Source organism: Aythya fuligula, chromosome W (assembly GCF_009819795.1).
Source record: "Aythya fuligula isolate bAytFul2 chromosome W, bAytFul2.pri, whole genome shotgun sequence".
NCBI classification, from domain to species: Eukaryota; Metazoa; Chordata; class Aves; order Anseriformes; family Anatidae; genus Aythya; species Aythya fuligula.
The window spans coordinates 17,975,185-17,989,249 of record NC_045594.1 but is presented as its reverse complement, the minus strand read 5'-3'; the positions used below and the strand labels follow the sequence as shown (position 1 = coordinate 17,989,249).

The 14,065-nt window shown below is 43.1% G+C and overlaps 1 protein-coding gene across 5 annotated transcripts in view; it reads right to left on the bottom strand.

The window, feature by feature from the left end:
• Positions 1-834: 834 nt before the first annotated feature.
• Positions 835-14,065, bottom strand: part of LOC116501393 (secretory carrier-associated membrane protein 1-like) — a 117,740-nt gene continuing 104,509 nt past the window's right edge. For all 5 annotated transcript variants that reach the window (XM_032206922.1, XM_032206921.1, XM_032206924.1 and 2 more), the window contains 3 exons: positions 4,128-4,226; positions 3,763-3,874; positions 835-1,060 (listed from right to left, as the gene is read on the bottom strand). In XM_032206922.1, the coding sequence (XP_032062813.1) occupies positions 846-1,060; positions 3,763-3,874; positions 4,128-4,226 (426 nt within the window). In that variant the 3' untranslated portion in view covers positions 835-845. The remainder of the gene's footprint in view (positions 1,061-3,762; positions 3,875-4,127; positions 4,227-14,065) is intronic.

Sequence of the window (14,065 nt, the reverse complement as noted above, 5' to 3'; positions counted from 1 at the left end):
TTAAAATCTCAGTCTACCTAGAAGAAAATCTGTCAGTTTATTATGAGAGCAAAATTTGTATTTATTTTGAAATGCTATGTCACCGCTTTCTTGTTTCAATGAATAAAATTACCAGATTAACAGGTAAAATTATGCACATGTGCTAAATCTGGAACCTAGAGAAAAATACAGAAAAGTTCTGAAATTCACATCCCCTTAGTATGCTAAAAATATATTAATGTCATCAAAGCACCTAAATCTTTGGAATTTTCTCTGTCTGAAAGTACTTCTTAGGCACTCATCACACAAGACAAGACAGAAGAAACAAACCTCATGGAATTTGTACAGTTGATTCATCCAGCATTTCTCCAATCAAAGCACAGCACCTGAATGAAGGCAAAACTAACCTCCCAAAGACTGTTTAGAACATGCTTGGTGTACAAGGGATAGTTCCAACATGGACTGATTGTTCAGCTAATTTCCTTTATGCTATTTTTTTAACAAATTAAAATTATATTCAGTCTATATTATAAACTACACTAAACTAAAACTATGCATATTAAGGCACATGGATATTACACTTTTAAAATTTGTAAGTCTATTAACACTGATAGTGAATTATATTTCTTAATATATAAGCTGATGTTAAAAAAAAATATTTCTAAGGTAATAAATTGTCAAAGCTCATTTTACAACAAGAGGGATATTTAAAATAGAAAACTGCAATATACTATAACCAAACTACTTTAGGGTAATCCTTCCCTTTTTTTTTCATGGAAGTTTATATGAAATAATAAAGTACTTTGAAAATTGAAGCTAACAAAAAGATTACACTTTAACATTTAACTTCCGTATTTTAAAATATTTCATTGCAGATGTTGCAAAAGCCAAATTATCAGGCATGTTTCGAGTTTGAATAGGCACTTTGCTTTTTCTTTAAAAAAGTACTTACACATCCACAAATAGTACATAATCTTTACTGTCTTCTGGAATTCTACAGGAATGTCTACAGAAAAGTCCTGGTAGAAACATGGACCCACTGGAAAATTCTCAGGAAGAGGTGGCCAGTTATTTTTTCTACCTGCAAATCATAAAAAAACAACAACAACAAACAAAACCCCACCAGCTTTATAATACAGTTTTAACATCTGTATACTAGAAAGATATATGCATCTGGGCTTGTTCAAATTGTTTTATGTACATAAGTTTCACAAGCATATGGATAACTTGGGCTACCAAAACCCAAGAGTTTTATCAGCAATACTCACACAAACTTCAGAAATAAAATATGATGAAATGCAGACAGATCAAGGAAAGTACAATATTTTATCTATATAAAAGACTAAGCAGGCATCTGATGGTTCCTATAAAGTAATAAGAAAAGAGTTTTGACAAAACAGTTAGATTTGAGCAGAAAATCAATTTCTCAGAGTTCCTTGACTTTTAAATACACATTTCCCACCATACTCATATGCTCACTTTGTGGAACACAAAAACTGGGGATTTCAAGGCATTCTCCATCCTCAGAATCCTGATATTTGTAACGCCTGGATATCTCTAACTCTTTGAACTAGTTCCCAATATAGTTTACAGTCAAAGCTTTGCTTAAAAGCCTGTAAGCCTAAAGAAAGGTAATTATTAAAATGGTCTCAACTACAATATGAGAAGATGCTCTACAGCATCAATATATTTTGGTATAAATTGTGGGACAGTGAGAACACAACAAAAGACAGAAGAGTATTAGACACCAAAGATTTCCTGTATGCTGATCTACTCACAGGCTAGAGTATACATTCTGATGAATGCAAGCCATACCAAGTACAGATTCAGAGATTCAGATGAGATAACTACAACAAACCTATATCATAGCATTTAAAATGCTGGATGCAATAGATATGTTTGCCACCATATTGCAAAAGTGGAGCTGACTAGAGACTAACATAAAGGCAAAATTATTTGAAATTCTGATAAGTGTTTGCTTGCAATTTCTATCTTCAAACATAGCTTTACTAGCAGTTCACCTGTTAAGAAAACTTGCAAACCTTACGTACTTGCATTATTTAATTATTTCTTTACCCAGACAAAATGAAGCTGACAGTTCTGACCAAACAGGTCCAAAACACTGAGTATTTGTTGAGTTTTATGCCTCTTCAACTGGACATTTTTACCAGTTCTTTCAGAGCTGGGGGTTTAGAGGGAGCATACAAAAGGTAATCAAGTGATATGCCCATTCATATTAAAAAGTACTTTTCATTTTCTTATATCAAAAATATCTGATAACAATTCAGATCTTTGTTCTACGGTATACAGTTATTTTTCTCAGGGTTGCAAGTTTCAAGATAGTCACAGAAAAATTCAGATATAGTAATTCAGGTTATTATTTGAGAGTAGTATTTGATGTGCTTTTCTACCTTGGTGGAACAGGTTTCAAAATTTTCAACTAAAACTGAAAGACAGTCTTAGTATTTTTCAGACATGCCTAAATGAACTAGCTGAAATAGGAAGCAGCACACTTTAATCAGCTCAAGTGCACTACTGCACGGGACCTGAACAGAGAGAACCAAAGGCATTGAGCTGAGAAGACCCACAAGCTTTGAGATCTTTCCACTGTGGTCAGTTGCATACAATGACAGTGTCCTAGGTGTGCAGCCAGCATCATAACTTGAATGCAAATAACTAGAGTACTATTGCAAAAGACCTTGCCCTGTGATCAATATGCTTCTACAGTGTTTTGAAAGGAGTTTAAATGACTGTGCAAAAGAAAAAAAAATCAAAAGGAAAAAAATATTGTTCTCCTCAGTCACAACATACAATTCCTGATTTGCAGCATCTTTTACACAGTCATTTGGTAAAAACCTAACACCCTCTTTAAAGCTTTAAGAGCTCTCTCTTCTCTGTTCAGCCTTCCTAAAGAATCCTTTAGATTCTTCATGCACTCTTCAAGTCCTTTGATGTGAACAACTGAAACTTAATAACAGAGCAAATACCATTTAAAAATATTCTGAAACATGTATTGGGTATCAGAGTTATAGTCCCTAAGATACAGATGAAAGTAATTAAACTGTCAGTAAAGCCTGGAAGAGACAAGTAATCAATCCAGACCATCAATATAAATTAGTGAAATTAGGTGAAGGGCGATATATGGAGAAGGAAATGAAAAAAATCACCAGAAAAGCATAATCTTGGAGAATAGGTACAGAGATTTAATAAAGAGACTGGAAAAAATAATACAGAGAAAAATAAAAATGGTTTAATGAAGGGACCATGATTCTTTTCCTTAGAAGAATACCAATTCCTCACTCCCAAATCCCCTACCATATGACTGGTAGAAAATTCCATGAGGATTTTGAATCACTAAACAGTTATGCAATCTGGAATTGTACCTCTGTATGTTCCAATATTTCAGAACAGGAAAGTTCTTCTGCAGCAATACTGACAGCAGATAAATCAGAGATGTTATTTATGAAGTTACATTTAATTCTTCCCAAAATGCTCCATTTCAATTCAATAGTATTACTTGGATATTAACCCAGAATAAAATTAGTTGATAGTAGAGTACAATATGTAATAATGACACATTTAAATATTTTTGCTGTGAAAATTTGTACAGGACAGTTTTTATTCACTTTATGCACTGTTCTAAAGGAGATACATTTTTCTCTTCGTGAAGAGATTATAAAAAACCCTCTTTGATTTGCTTTACAATGTCACTGTAAAACTAAAATAGTTTCTGAGAAAATGTGAAATTTCTGCAGTTTTAAAAAGTAATTTTTTCATGCATACCCCTCTGCTGATTGAGACCCTGCATTGCCCTTTCTCTGCGATCTAGTTCAGCTGCTTTTCTTTCCAGTTCTTCTTGACGCTTTAACAGTTCTGCCTGGGCCAAAGCATGCTCCTGAACAAAACAAGCATTGTTAGATATTGATAAAAAATACAAACACAAGATAAATATTCCAAGTCTATTTTCTATAATTAAGCATCTCCATTTATGGATGAAGACCGACCTACTATTGCATAAATTCATGAAATAAGTGACTTCTAAAAGGCAATATTAATTTTCATAAAGCAACACTTATTTATAAAAGACTATTCAAGAAGTGTGTAATTACAATTAAAAGCATTATAGTGCCTGAAAGTTATACACAAACCTTTGCAATTTGTGCATAAGCAGGTGGTTCTTCCGCTGGTTTCATTATTGCTGTCTGAGTACTGGGTACATCAGGTATTTTCACATTTCCTGAAAGAGGCTAAGAAAACAAGAGACAATTATTGGGAAACAGTCTCCCATTCTAATAACCATATTTTCATTAAGTATATAAGAACTAATCCAGTTGTTTTGAAAAAAAAGTGTTACCGATAAACTGAAAATCTAATATGCTGCCTGCAATATTTACAACTGTCCTGGTTTCATTTAGGACAGAGTTAATTTTTTTCCTAGTAGCTGGTAGAATGCTATGTTTTGGCTTAGGATGAAAAGAGTGCTGATAACACGCCGATGTTTTAATTGTTGCAGAGCAGTGCTTACATCAAGCCAAGGACTTTTCAACTTCTCACTCTGTCCTGTGGATGCGGTCTACCTTGACTTCAGTAAGGCATTTGACACTGTCTCCCGTAACATCCTCATAGACCAGCTCAGGAAGTGTGGATGACTGGACGGTGAGGTGGATTTACAATTGGCTGGATGGCAGAGCTCAGAAGGTTGTGCTTAGTGGTGAGGAATCTAGTTGTAGGCCTGTAGCCAGCAGTGTCCCCCAGGGGTTGTACTGAGTCTGGCTGGGATGTTAACTTTCCCTGCAGCAGCCCATACAGTGCTGTGCTTGCCACACTTGTGGCTAGAACAGCAGTGGTATCACACCAGTGTTGTGTCTGCTGCTGAGCAATGCTGGCACAGCATCAGGACTCTCTCTAACCCTCCTAGGGGGTGGGCAAAAAAGTGAGAAGAGAAACATCACCAGGGCAGCTGACCTAAACCAACCAAAGGGATATTCCATACCATATGATGTCACACTCAGCAATAAAAGCTGGAAAAAGGAAGAAGAGGGGAGGAGTGGGCTCTTGTGAAAACGTCAGTCCTCCTCCCGAACACTGGCTACGTGCGTTGAGGCCCTGCTTCAAGGACGTGGTCAATCATCGCTCATTTGTGGGAAGTAGAGAGCAATTTCTTTCCTCTGCACTTCCACATAGCCTTTATTTGTTTGTTTGTTTGTTTGTTTTCCCTTTTCCCCTTTCCCTTTTTTTTTTTTGCCTTTAGTTAAATTGTTTAGTTAATAATAATCTTCCCTTAATATTTTTTTTCCTTTAATTAAATTATCCTTATCTCAACCTGTGAGTTGTTCTTTTCTTTACTTCTTCCCCTCCTCATCTAGGGAGGGGGAGTGAGAGAGCGGTTGTGGTGTTTAGCTGCCTAGCACGGTAAAACCACCACAGGGGGCAGTACTGGGTCCAGTTCTGTTCAACTTATTCATCAATGACCTGGACGAAGTCCAGGTGCAAGAAAAAGTAGAGAGAAGAGTTTCTAAGAGAATCAGAGGTAGTAAGGAAATGGTAAGAAAAATCAGGTATCTGTCTCAACATCGTTTGTTATTTTTTCATAGAATCATAGAATGGCTTACGTTGGAAGGGACCTTAAAGACCATGTAGTTCCAACCAACCTGCCATAAGCAGGGACACCTCCCAGTAGATCAGGTTGGCCAAGGCCCCATCCATCTTGGCTTTGAAGACCTCCAGAGATGGGACATGCACAACATCTCTTGACAATCTGTTCCAGTGACTCACTACCCTCACAGTGAAGAATTTCTTCCTAATGTCTAATGTAAATCTCTTTTCATTTAAAGCCATTCCCCTTTGTCCTATCACTATCTACACAAGTATAGAGTCCTTCTCCATCTTTTTTATAAGAATCCTTTAAGTACTGAAAGACCATGATGAGGTCTCCCCAGAGCCGCCTTTTCTGTACGCTGAACAGACTCTCTCACCCTTTCTTCGCAGGAGAGGTACTCCAGCCCCTTAATCATTTGACACCCCAAATGGGGGTGGACCCCCTCCCCTGTCGCTGTCAGGCAGAGGGAGGGGACCTAGGAGTTGAGGAGGAATGGAGACAGGTCTCTGCTCAACATCACAGGCAATGCCCCCCCACTACCAGCCCCACCTTCCCAGGTGCCCTTACACAACAGGTTTGAGGCCCTAGAGCTTGAGAGACCAGTAGCTGAGGAAGAGGTAGAAAGTCTACCCAGGAGGATGCATAGGGTGAGGAAGTCGACTCCACGCCTCAGGACTGCCTCCACCAAGAAAGAAAGAAGGGTGATTGTTGTGGGCGACTCCCTTCTCAGGGGAACAGAGGGCCCTATTTGTCGGCCTGACCCTACCCATAGGGAAGTCTGCTGCCTCCCTGGGGCCAAGGTCAGGGACATTGCCAGAAAGCTTCCCAACATGGTTTGCCCCTCTGACTATTATCCTCTTTTGATAGTCCAGGCTGGCAGTGATGACATTGAAGAAAGAAGCCTGAAGACCATCAAACGGGACTTTAGGGGACTGGGACGGTTAGTGGATGGAGCAGGAGTACAGGTGGTATTTTCGTCTATCCCTACGGTGGCAGGGAGGGGTACAGAGAGGACATGGAAAACTCACCTGATAAACACGTGGCTCAGAGGCTGGTGCCAACACAGAAATATTGTGTTTTTTTTTGAAAATGGGGCGCTTTACTCAGCACCCAGCCTGATGGATGCAGACGGGTCCCTATCTCTAAGGGGAACACAGATCCTAGCCCAGGAGCTGGCGGGGCTCATTGAGAGGGCTTTAAACTAGGTATGAAGGGGGATGGGGCTGAAACAAGGCTTGTTAGAGCTGTGTGCCAGGGGGAGCAATGGCAAGGCTGGGGGAGAAGGCAATGGCCCAGCTGAAGTGCATCTACACTAATGCACGCAGCATGGGTAACAAACAGGAGGAGCTGGAAGCCATCGTGCGGCAGGCAGGCTATGACTTGGTTGCCATCACGGAAACGTGGTGGGACCACTCTCATGACTGGAGTGCTGCAGTGTCTGGCTATAGGCTCTTCAGAAGGGACAGGCAGCATGGAAGGGGTGGTGGTGTGGCTCTCTATATCAGAGAGAGTTTTGATGTCATGGAACTTGAGGCTGGGAATGATAAGGTTGAGTCCCTGTGGGTTAGGATCAGTGGGAAGGCCAACAAGGCAAGCATCCTGGTGGGGGTCTGTTACAGACCACCGAACCAGGATGAGGAGATGGATGAGGAGTTCTACAGGCAGCTGACAGAAGTTGCGAAATCTTCAGCACTTGTTCTTGTGGGGGACTTCAACTTCCCAGATATATCCTGGAAGCACAACACAGCCCAGAGAAAGCAGTCTAGGAGGTTTCTGGAGGGCGTGGAAGATAGCTTCCTGACGCAGCTGGTTAGTGAGCCTACCAGGGGAGGTGCCCCGCTAGACCTTCTCTTCACAAACAGAGAAGGACTGGTGGGAGATGTGGTGGTTGGAAGCTGTCTTGGGCAGAGTGACCATGAAATGGTAGAGTTCTCCATTCTTGGCGAAGCCAGGAAGGGGACCAGTAAAACCGCTGTATTGGACTTCCGGAGGGCTGACTTTGAACTGTTCGGGACACTGGTTGGCAGAGTCCCTTGGGAGGCGGTTCTGAAGGACAGAAGAGTCCAGGAAGACTGGGCGCTCTTCAAGAAGGAAATCTTAATGGCACAGGAGCGGTCTGCCCCCACGTGCCCAAAGATGAGCCGGCGGGGAAGAAGACCGGCCTGGCTGAGCAGAGAATTGTGGCTTGAGCTTAGGAGAAAAAAGAGGGTTTATAATCTTAGGAAAAGAGGGTGGGCCAATCGGGAGGACTATAAGGATCCTGCGAGGCAGTGCAGGGACAAAATTAGACAGGCCAAAGCTCATCTGGAGCTCAATCTGGCTACTGCCGTTAAAGACAAGAAAAAATGTTTTTACAAATACATCCATGTAAAACGGAGGACTAAGGAAAATCTCCATCCTTTACTGGATGCAGGGGGGAACTTGGTTACAAAAGATGAGGAAAAGGTGGAGGTGGTTAATTGTTGAGGGATTTTTGAAACAGCAAAGATCCCATGGCTTGCTGCAGCTGAGCAAACCAAGCTACCAGGACAACTATGAAAACTTCCCATGACATTGTTCCCACATCACCCAACTGAGGAATTTAGAAAAATATTGTTGCCAGCTGCTGGCTTCAAGGACAAAATCTACGTGACTGCTAATCACAAGGGGGTTGTTTTCTTGCAGGTGGGGTTGTTTTCTTGTAGTTGTTTGTCTGAGTGCTTTTGACTAATAATCTTGTGTGAGACACTATCCGCCTCTGTTAAGTTCACTAAAATAGACTATTCGAGTAATAAATAGAGCATGCTCTGACCATGCTGGTGTCTGTCGTGTTTTTGGCCATTCTTCCTGCAACATATGGCGTCTGAACAGGCTGAGGCCCGAACAGGCTGAGACCCGGACACGCTGAGAGACATGAGAGACGCTGAGAGCAGCTGAGAGATTTCAGAGACCCGGAGAGCCCTGAGAGATGCTTAGAGACACAGAGAGACTTCAGAGACAAGGAGACCCCTGAGAGACGCTTCATAGACACAGACAGCCCTGAGAGACACAGAGAGACCTGACAGAAGCCGAAACACCTGAGAGAGGCTGAGAAACTCCAAGCACCAACCCGGACACAGATGATCGCGGTGAGATGCGGGAACAAAGGAATCGCGGTAAGACGCGGTGATTGATTGATAGAGATTGTGGTGAGACATGGAGACTGATTGATTGATAAAGATCGCAGTGAGACGCGGAGATTAATTGATTGATACGGATTGCGGTGAGACACGAGAACAAAGTAATCGCGGTGAGATGCGGGAAAGTGCCGTAATTGCGGTGAGACGAGGGACATCCGGGATCGAGTTGCTACGGGAGATCGGAGGCGTCAGTGAACAACGGCAGACGACCGCCACCGTGTGGCGAGTTGGCACATAGCGGAGGGGTGGAGATCACGACTCTGCAGCCCGTCTGATGTAACCATGGAGGAAGCAGCTGTGCAGCTTCTCTCTTGCATTCTCTCTAAGAGAGGCATATCTTGCAATGTAAAAAAAGATCAAATCCTTGGTACACTGGGCCCAGAAGAAGGGTTTTCTAAAGGAAATCCTCCTAATTTTTAGCCCAGATGAGTGGCGGCTCATAGGAGATCATTTACGGGATACAACCATCTCAAGTGGAAAGTTCGATAAAGATCTATGTACGACCTGGCTTGCAGTGCTTAACGCGCTGTGTGGTATAAAACCCAAACGGCAGCCGGCTATGGCAGCGGCGCAAGCTTTCTCAGTACTGTCTGGGACTGACAGACCACCGAGTATGAAACCTGAGACCTCAGGAATGCAGCTGACATGATCTTTATCATCGGTTCCTGCACCCACCCTGGTTCGGGGTATGACCTCTCCAATAAATCAATCGGCGGCAGAAATAACAGACTGCTGATGGGGAGTGGGGACTGCCCTCCCCACCCCCCGCGTTGGAAAATCTTGATAAAGCTGTGCTGCCAGCATCGGTGCCGCTGCCAGGCAGCAATAAATCCACTCAGGATGCCAATGAGAGGTGCAGCAGCAGCTTGCGAAAATCGACCTTCACTGAAGGAGCTGATGGGTACAATGCAAAGAAAACAAGACCTGATTAACAGACTGGAGACTCAGCTAGCAAAACAGAAACAGCTGAGGATTGAGGAACTCAAAATTGTTCAAGAGGAAGCTGCCAAGATCAAGGAGTGGGTAACATCTAAGCTGAGAGAGCTTGAGCTAGAAAACTACCACCTGAAAAACTGTAATCAGAGGCTGATGGAGCAAATTAAAGCCCTTCAGGATACATTGCAAGGTATGACCAGCATTTCTCCCTTTAAATCTCTTTGGAGCTGTAATTCTCTGAAGTCCAGAGCAACACAGACTTCTTTACCTGAGAAGATAGACCAGAAATCTATGCTTCTTGCACCTGGTTTCAGGCAACTATGTCAAACAAGACCTACCAAACGTGTCTTCTCTACAACAAGCATCGTCCTTGCCAATGACACCTTCACTGAGGATGGAGAGGACAAATCTCTGCTTTCTCAGAACACACTGAAGCTCGTGTCTGACCCATCAAGCTGGAATGTCTCTGCAGAAAAAGACATATTTTCAACCATAAGCTCTGAACACAGGTTAGGGTGTTCTGATCCTGTGTCTCTGCACCCTCCAGCTGAGCCCACAAAAATCCTTGAGGCTTTGACTTTCCGGTCTTCACTAGAGGGAAACCATTGCACTGTGAGCACCTTGCAACAAGTGTCTTTGCACGGAGCCGGCCCCTCTGATGATCTGAGTGCCAGGTTCCGTTCCCACCAACTGTATTCCACTTCCTCAGGAGAAATAATGAGCATGCTTGAGGGCACCCTCCAGACTGCTGGGCCACCCCTGGCTGTGTCAACGTAAGCTGTTACAGCAGGTTCCATCTGTCCAAGGAGGGACAGGTGCTCCGACGTCATACGTGATGCTTTCATAGAGGGGCATAGGCATGCGACATCCTTGGCCTGCCCTATTATTATCAACCCTGTGCAAGGCACCAGGTTGTGGCAGCCACATGACTGCAAGCTTCTACAACAAGCTCGAAAAATGGTTTTGGACTATGGATTACAATCCCAGGCAGCTCGACAGATAATTCAATGGATTTTCCAGGCAGAACTGATGTGTCCACTTGACTGTCGAAACTTGGCGTGTTTATTGTTAACTCCTTCCCCATTGTTATTGTTTGAAAAGGAATGGTTGCAGTCACCACAGGGGGAAGCGGGTCAACTGCGTCAACCGGGGGACCCCCGTATGGGATTACTGCAGAGATGTTAAAGGGAATGGGTCCTTATCTCAATACCCAGATTCAGTTGCAGTTCCTTGCGATTATTCACCAAACAGCTGCACAGCTCACACTGAGGACTCTTCTTAGTCTCCCAGGGGAAAAGAAAGCACCTCCATTCGCATCTGTAGAACAGGCCTCTGGGGAACCATATGCAAAAGTCAGTCCAGGCAACCAGATGTGGTGGTGCAGGACTGTCAAAGAATTGCTTTTACGGTACCCTCCATTAACAAACAGGCCCTGGCAATGCGCTATGAATGGCTAGTGCTTCTGCAGGGGATGAGGAATTCCCCTACATTATGGCAATTATATGTGGCCTGGGCACTACAACCAATTCGGACAGCGTGGTGTGACGTAATTATTTACCATTATATGGATAACATTTGGTTTGGTTGGCCAGAATACTTCCAGGATTCAGTTTTAAAGTTTAATCAGGATGCATTGGAAGCAAAAGGGTTGAAGATAGCCCCAGAGAAGGTTCAATGGAAGCAACTATGGCTATACTTGGGATGGAAAATATCAGACTCTACTATTTGTCCCCAGAAAGGTGATATAACTATGGTGTTACATAATTTGATAAATGTACAAATGTTCCTGGATAATATTCAGTGGGGTTGCCACATTGTAGGGATTACTAATAACAACTTAGCTATATTACTACCTTCATTACGGTGCAGGAGTGCAGAGCAGCAGATTACACTAACAAATGACCACCGGCAGTCTCCTTCACAAATAGCTTCTAAGGTTGCAGCCGGCACTGCTTGCAGATGTATAGCAGATGTTGCACTCTCTTTCCTAATTAGTGATCATGTGTCTTTTCCATTTGCAGTGATTGGTCAGTGGCAAAAAGAAAAGGGGGAGAGTAAGGGGTGACAAAGACAGAAATGGTACCAGAAGGATGCCACTGACACTAACAGCACGGGTAATAGGAGTAGTATAAATGACACAGGTGATGGCAAGGGTGAAATGATAGGTAAGTATTTTCGCGTTCTGGAATGGATTTTCCTACAGATTCAGCCTAAAACGAGTGTTCCATATTCTCCCAAGGGCCAAGTGATGGTTGAATGATCACACCAGGTTTTAAAGGAACAATTAGTGAGATTAAAAGAGATCAAGAACATCGATGAGCGATTGTCCGAGGCATTGGGTGTCTTGAATCACTTACGTTTTACTGGTGACCAAGAAGACCCTCCTGCGAGTATTCATTTTCAAACAATAAATAGAGCAGCACCAAATGTGTTACCACAAATAAGGATGAATTACCGAGATCCTGCTACAGGAACTTGGAAAGGGCCATACGAGTACAGAAATACAAATAACACCTGTGATTAAGATGACACTGATAGGCAGGGTTTAGGGGCTTATGGCACGGAGACAAGGGTAACAACTATAGCATTTGGAACAATCGTTCAGCTATGGCCTTACCTCCTGATTTTTTTATGATTTGCAGGGATAGGACCTGGCAAGGTATCCCTGCAAATGCTATTGGAGGTCCATGTTACTTAGATAAACTCACTATATTTGCTCCTAGCTTGTCACAGTTGCGTGAGATCATCAGACATAAATGGGCATTGCTCACACCGGATTGCAATGATAATGTTGAATTGCTTGGTGTTGCAGCTAGAGCGGCACTGGCAATTTTCGTGCCAGGAGCGGCATCTGTGGCCACACTTAACAACTTAGAAAAATTGGCATGCTGGGCCGAGAAGCAAGCCAATGCCACGACAGAGATACTTGAGGAGATGTTACCAGATCAAAATAGTCTGCAACATGGGCTCTTACAGGATCGAGCTGCTATTGACTTCTTGCTTTTGACTCAAGGGCATGGGTGTGAGGACTTTGAGGGAATGTGCTGTTTGAACCTTTCTGATCATAGCGAGTCAATTCACAAATCCATTACTTTCCTGAAAGAGCACATGAGAAAGATTCAAAATGATATCAGTCCTTTCTATCAATGGCTCACTGATTTGTTTGAAACGATGCATAGATGGTTACTGGGATTAATCAAAGAGGGATTAAGGGTTCTGTTTGTTGTGGTGTTAATCATCATTGCGTATTGTATTGTAATAAATGTGGTTAAAGGGTTACTTGCAAAACTGTTAATTCAGGCTTGGTTTGCTCAAAAAGAAAAAGGGGGAATTCTTGGGGGATTTTTGAAACAGCAAAGATCCCATGGCTTGCTGCAGCTGAGCAAACCAAGCTACCAGGACAACTATGAAAACTTCCCATAACATTGTTCCCACATCACCCAACTGAGGAATTTAGAAAAATATTGTTGCCAGCAGCTGACTTCAAGGACAAAATCTACGTGACTGCTAATCACAAGGGGGTTGTTTTCTTGCAGTTGTTTGTCTGAGTGCTTTTGACCAATAATCTTGTGTGAGACACTATCCGCCCTTGTTAAGTTCACTATAAATGTCAGGCAATTCGGGTAATAAATGGAGCATGATCTGACCATACTAGTGTCTGTCGTGTTTTCGGCCATTCTTCCTGAAACACTTAATGCCTTCTTTGCCTCAGTCTTTAGCAGCAAAACCAGTTGCTCTCTGGATACCCAGTACCCTGAGCTGGTGGAAGGGCATGGGGTGCCGAATGTGGCCCTCACTATCCATGAGAAAATGGTTGGCAACCTGCTACGGCACTTAGATGCGTGCAAGTCGATGGGGCCAGATGGGATCCACCCGAGGATACTGAGAGAAATGGCGGAGGAGCTGTCCAAGCTGCTTTCCATCATTTATCAACAGTCCTGGCTATCGGGGGAGGTCCCAGTGTCGTGGTTTAACCCGGCTGGCAGCTAAACACCACGCAGCCGTTCGCTCACCCTCCCCCCTCCCTCTCTGGGACGGGGGAGAGAAATGGAAAGTGAAGCCCGTGAGTTGAGATAAAGACAGTTTAATAAGACAGGAAAATAATAATAATAATAATAATAATGATGATACAATGGTGATAATACGAAAGTAATAATAGTATGTACAAACAAGTGATGCACAATGCAATTGCTCACCACCCGCTGACCGATGCCCAGCCTAACCCCGAGCAGTCCGGCCCCCTCCCCCCGGCTAGCCACCCCTATATATTGTTTAGCATGACGTCAGATGGTATGGAATACCCCTTTGGCTAGTTTGGGTCACCTGTCCTGGGTCTGTCCCCTCCCAGCTCTTACTGCACCCCCCAGCCTGCCCGTTGGCAGGACAGAGCAAA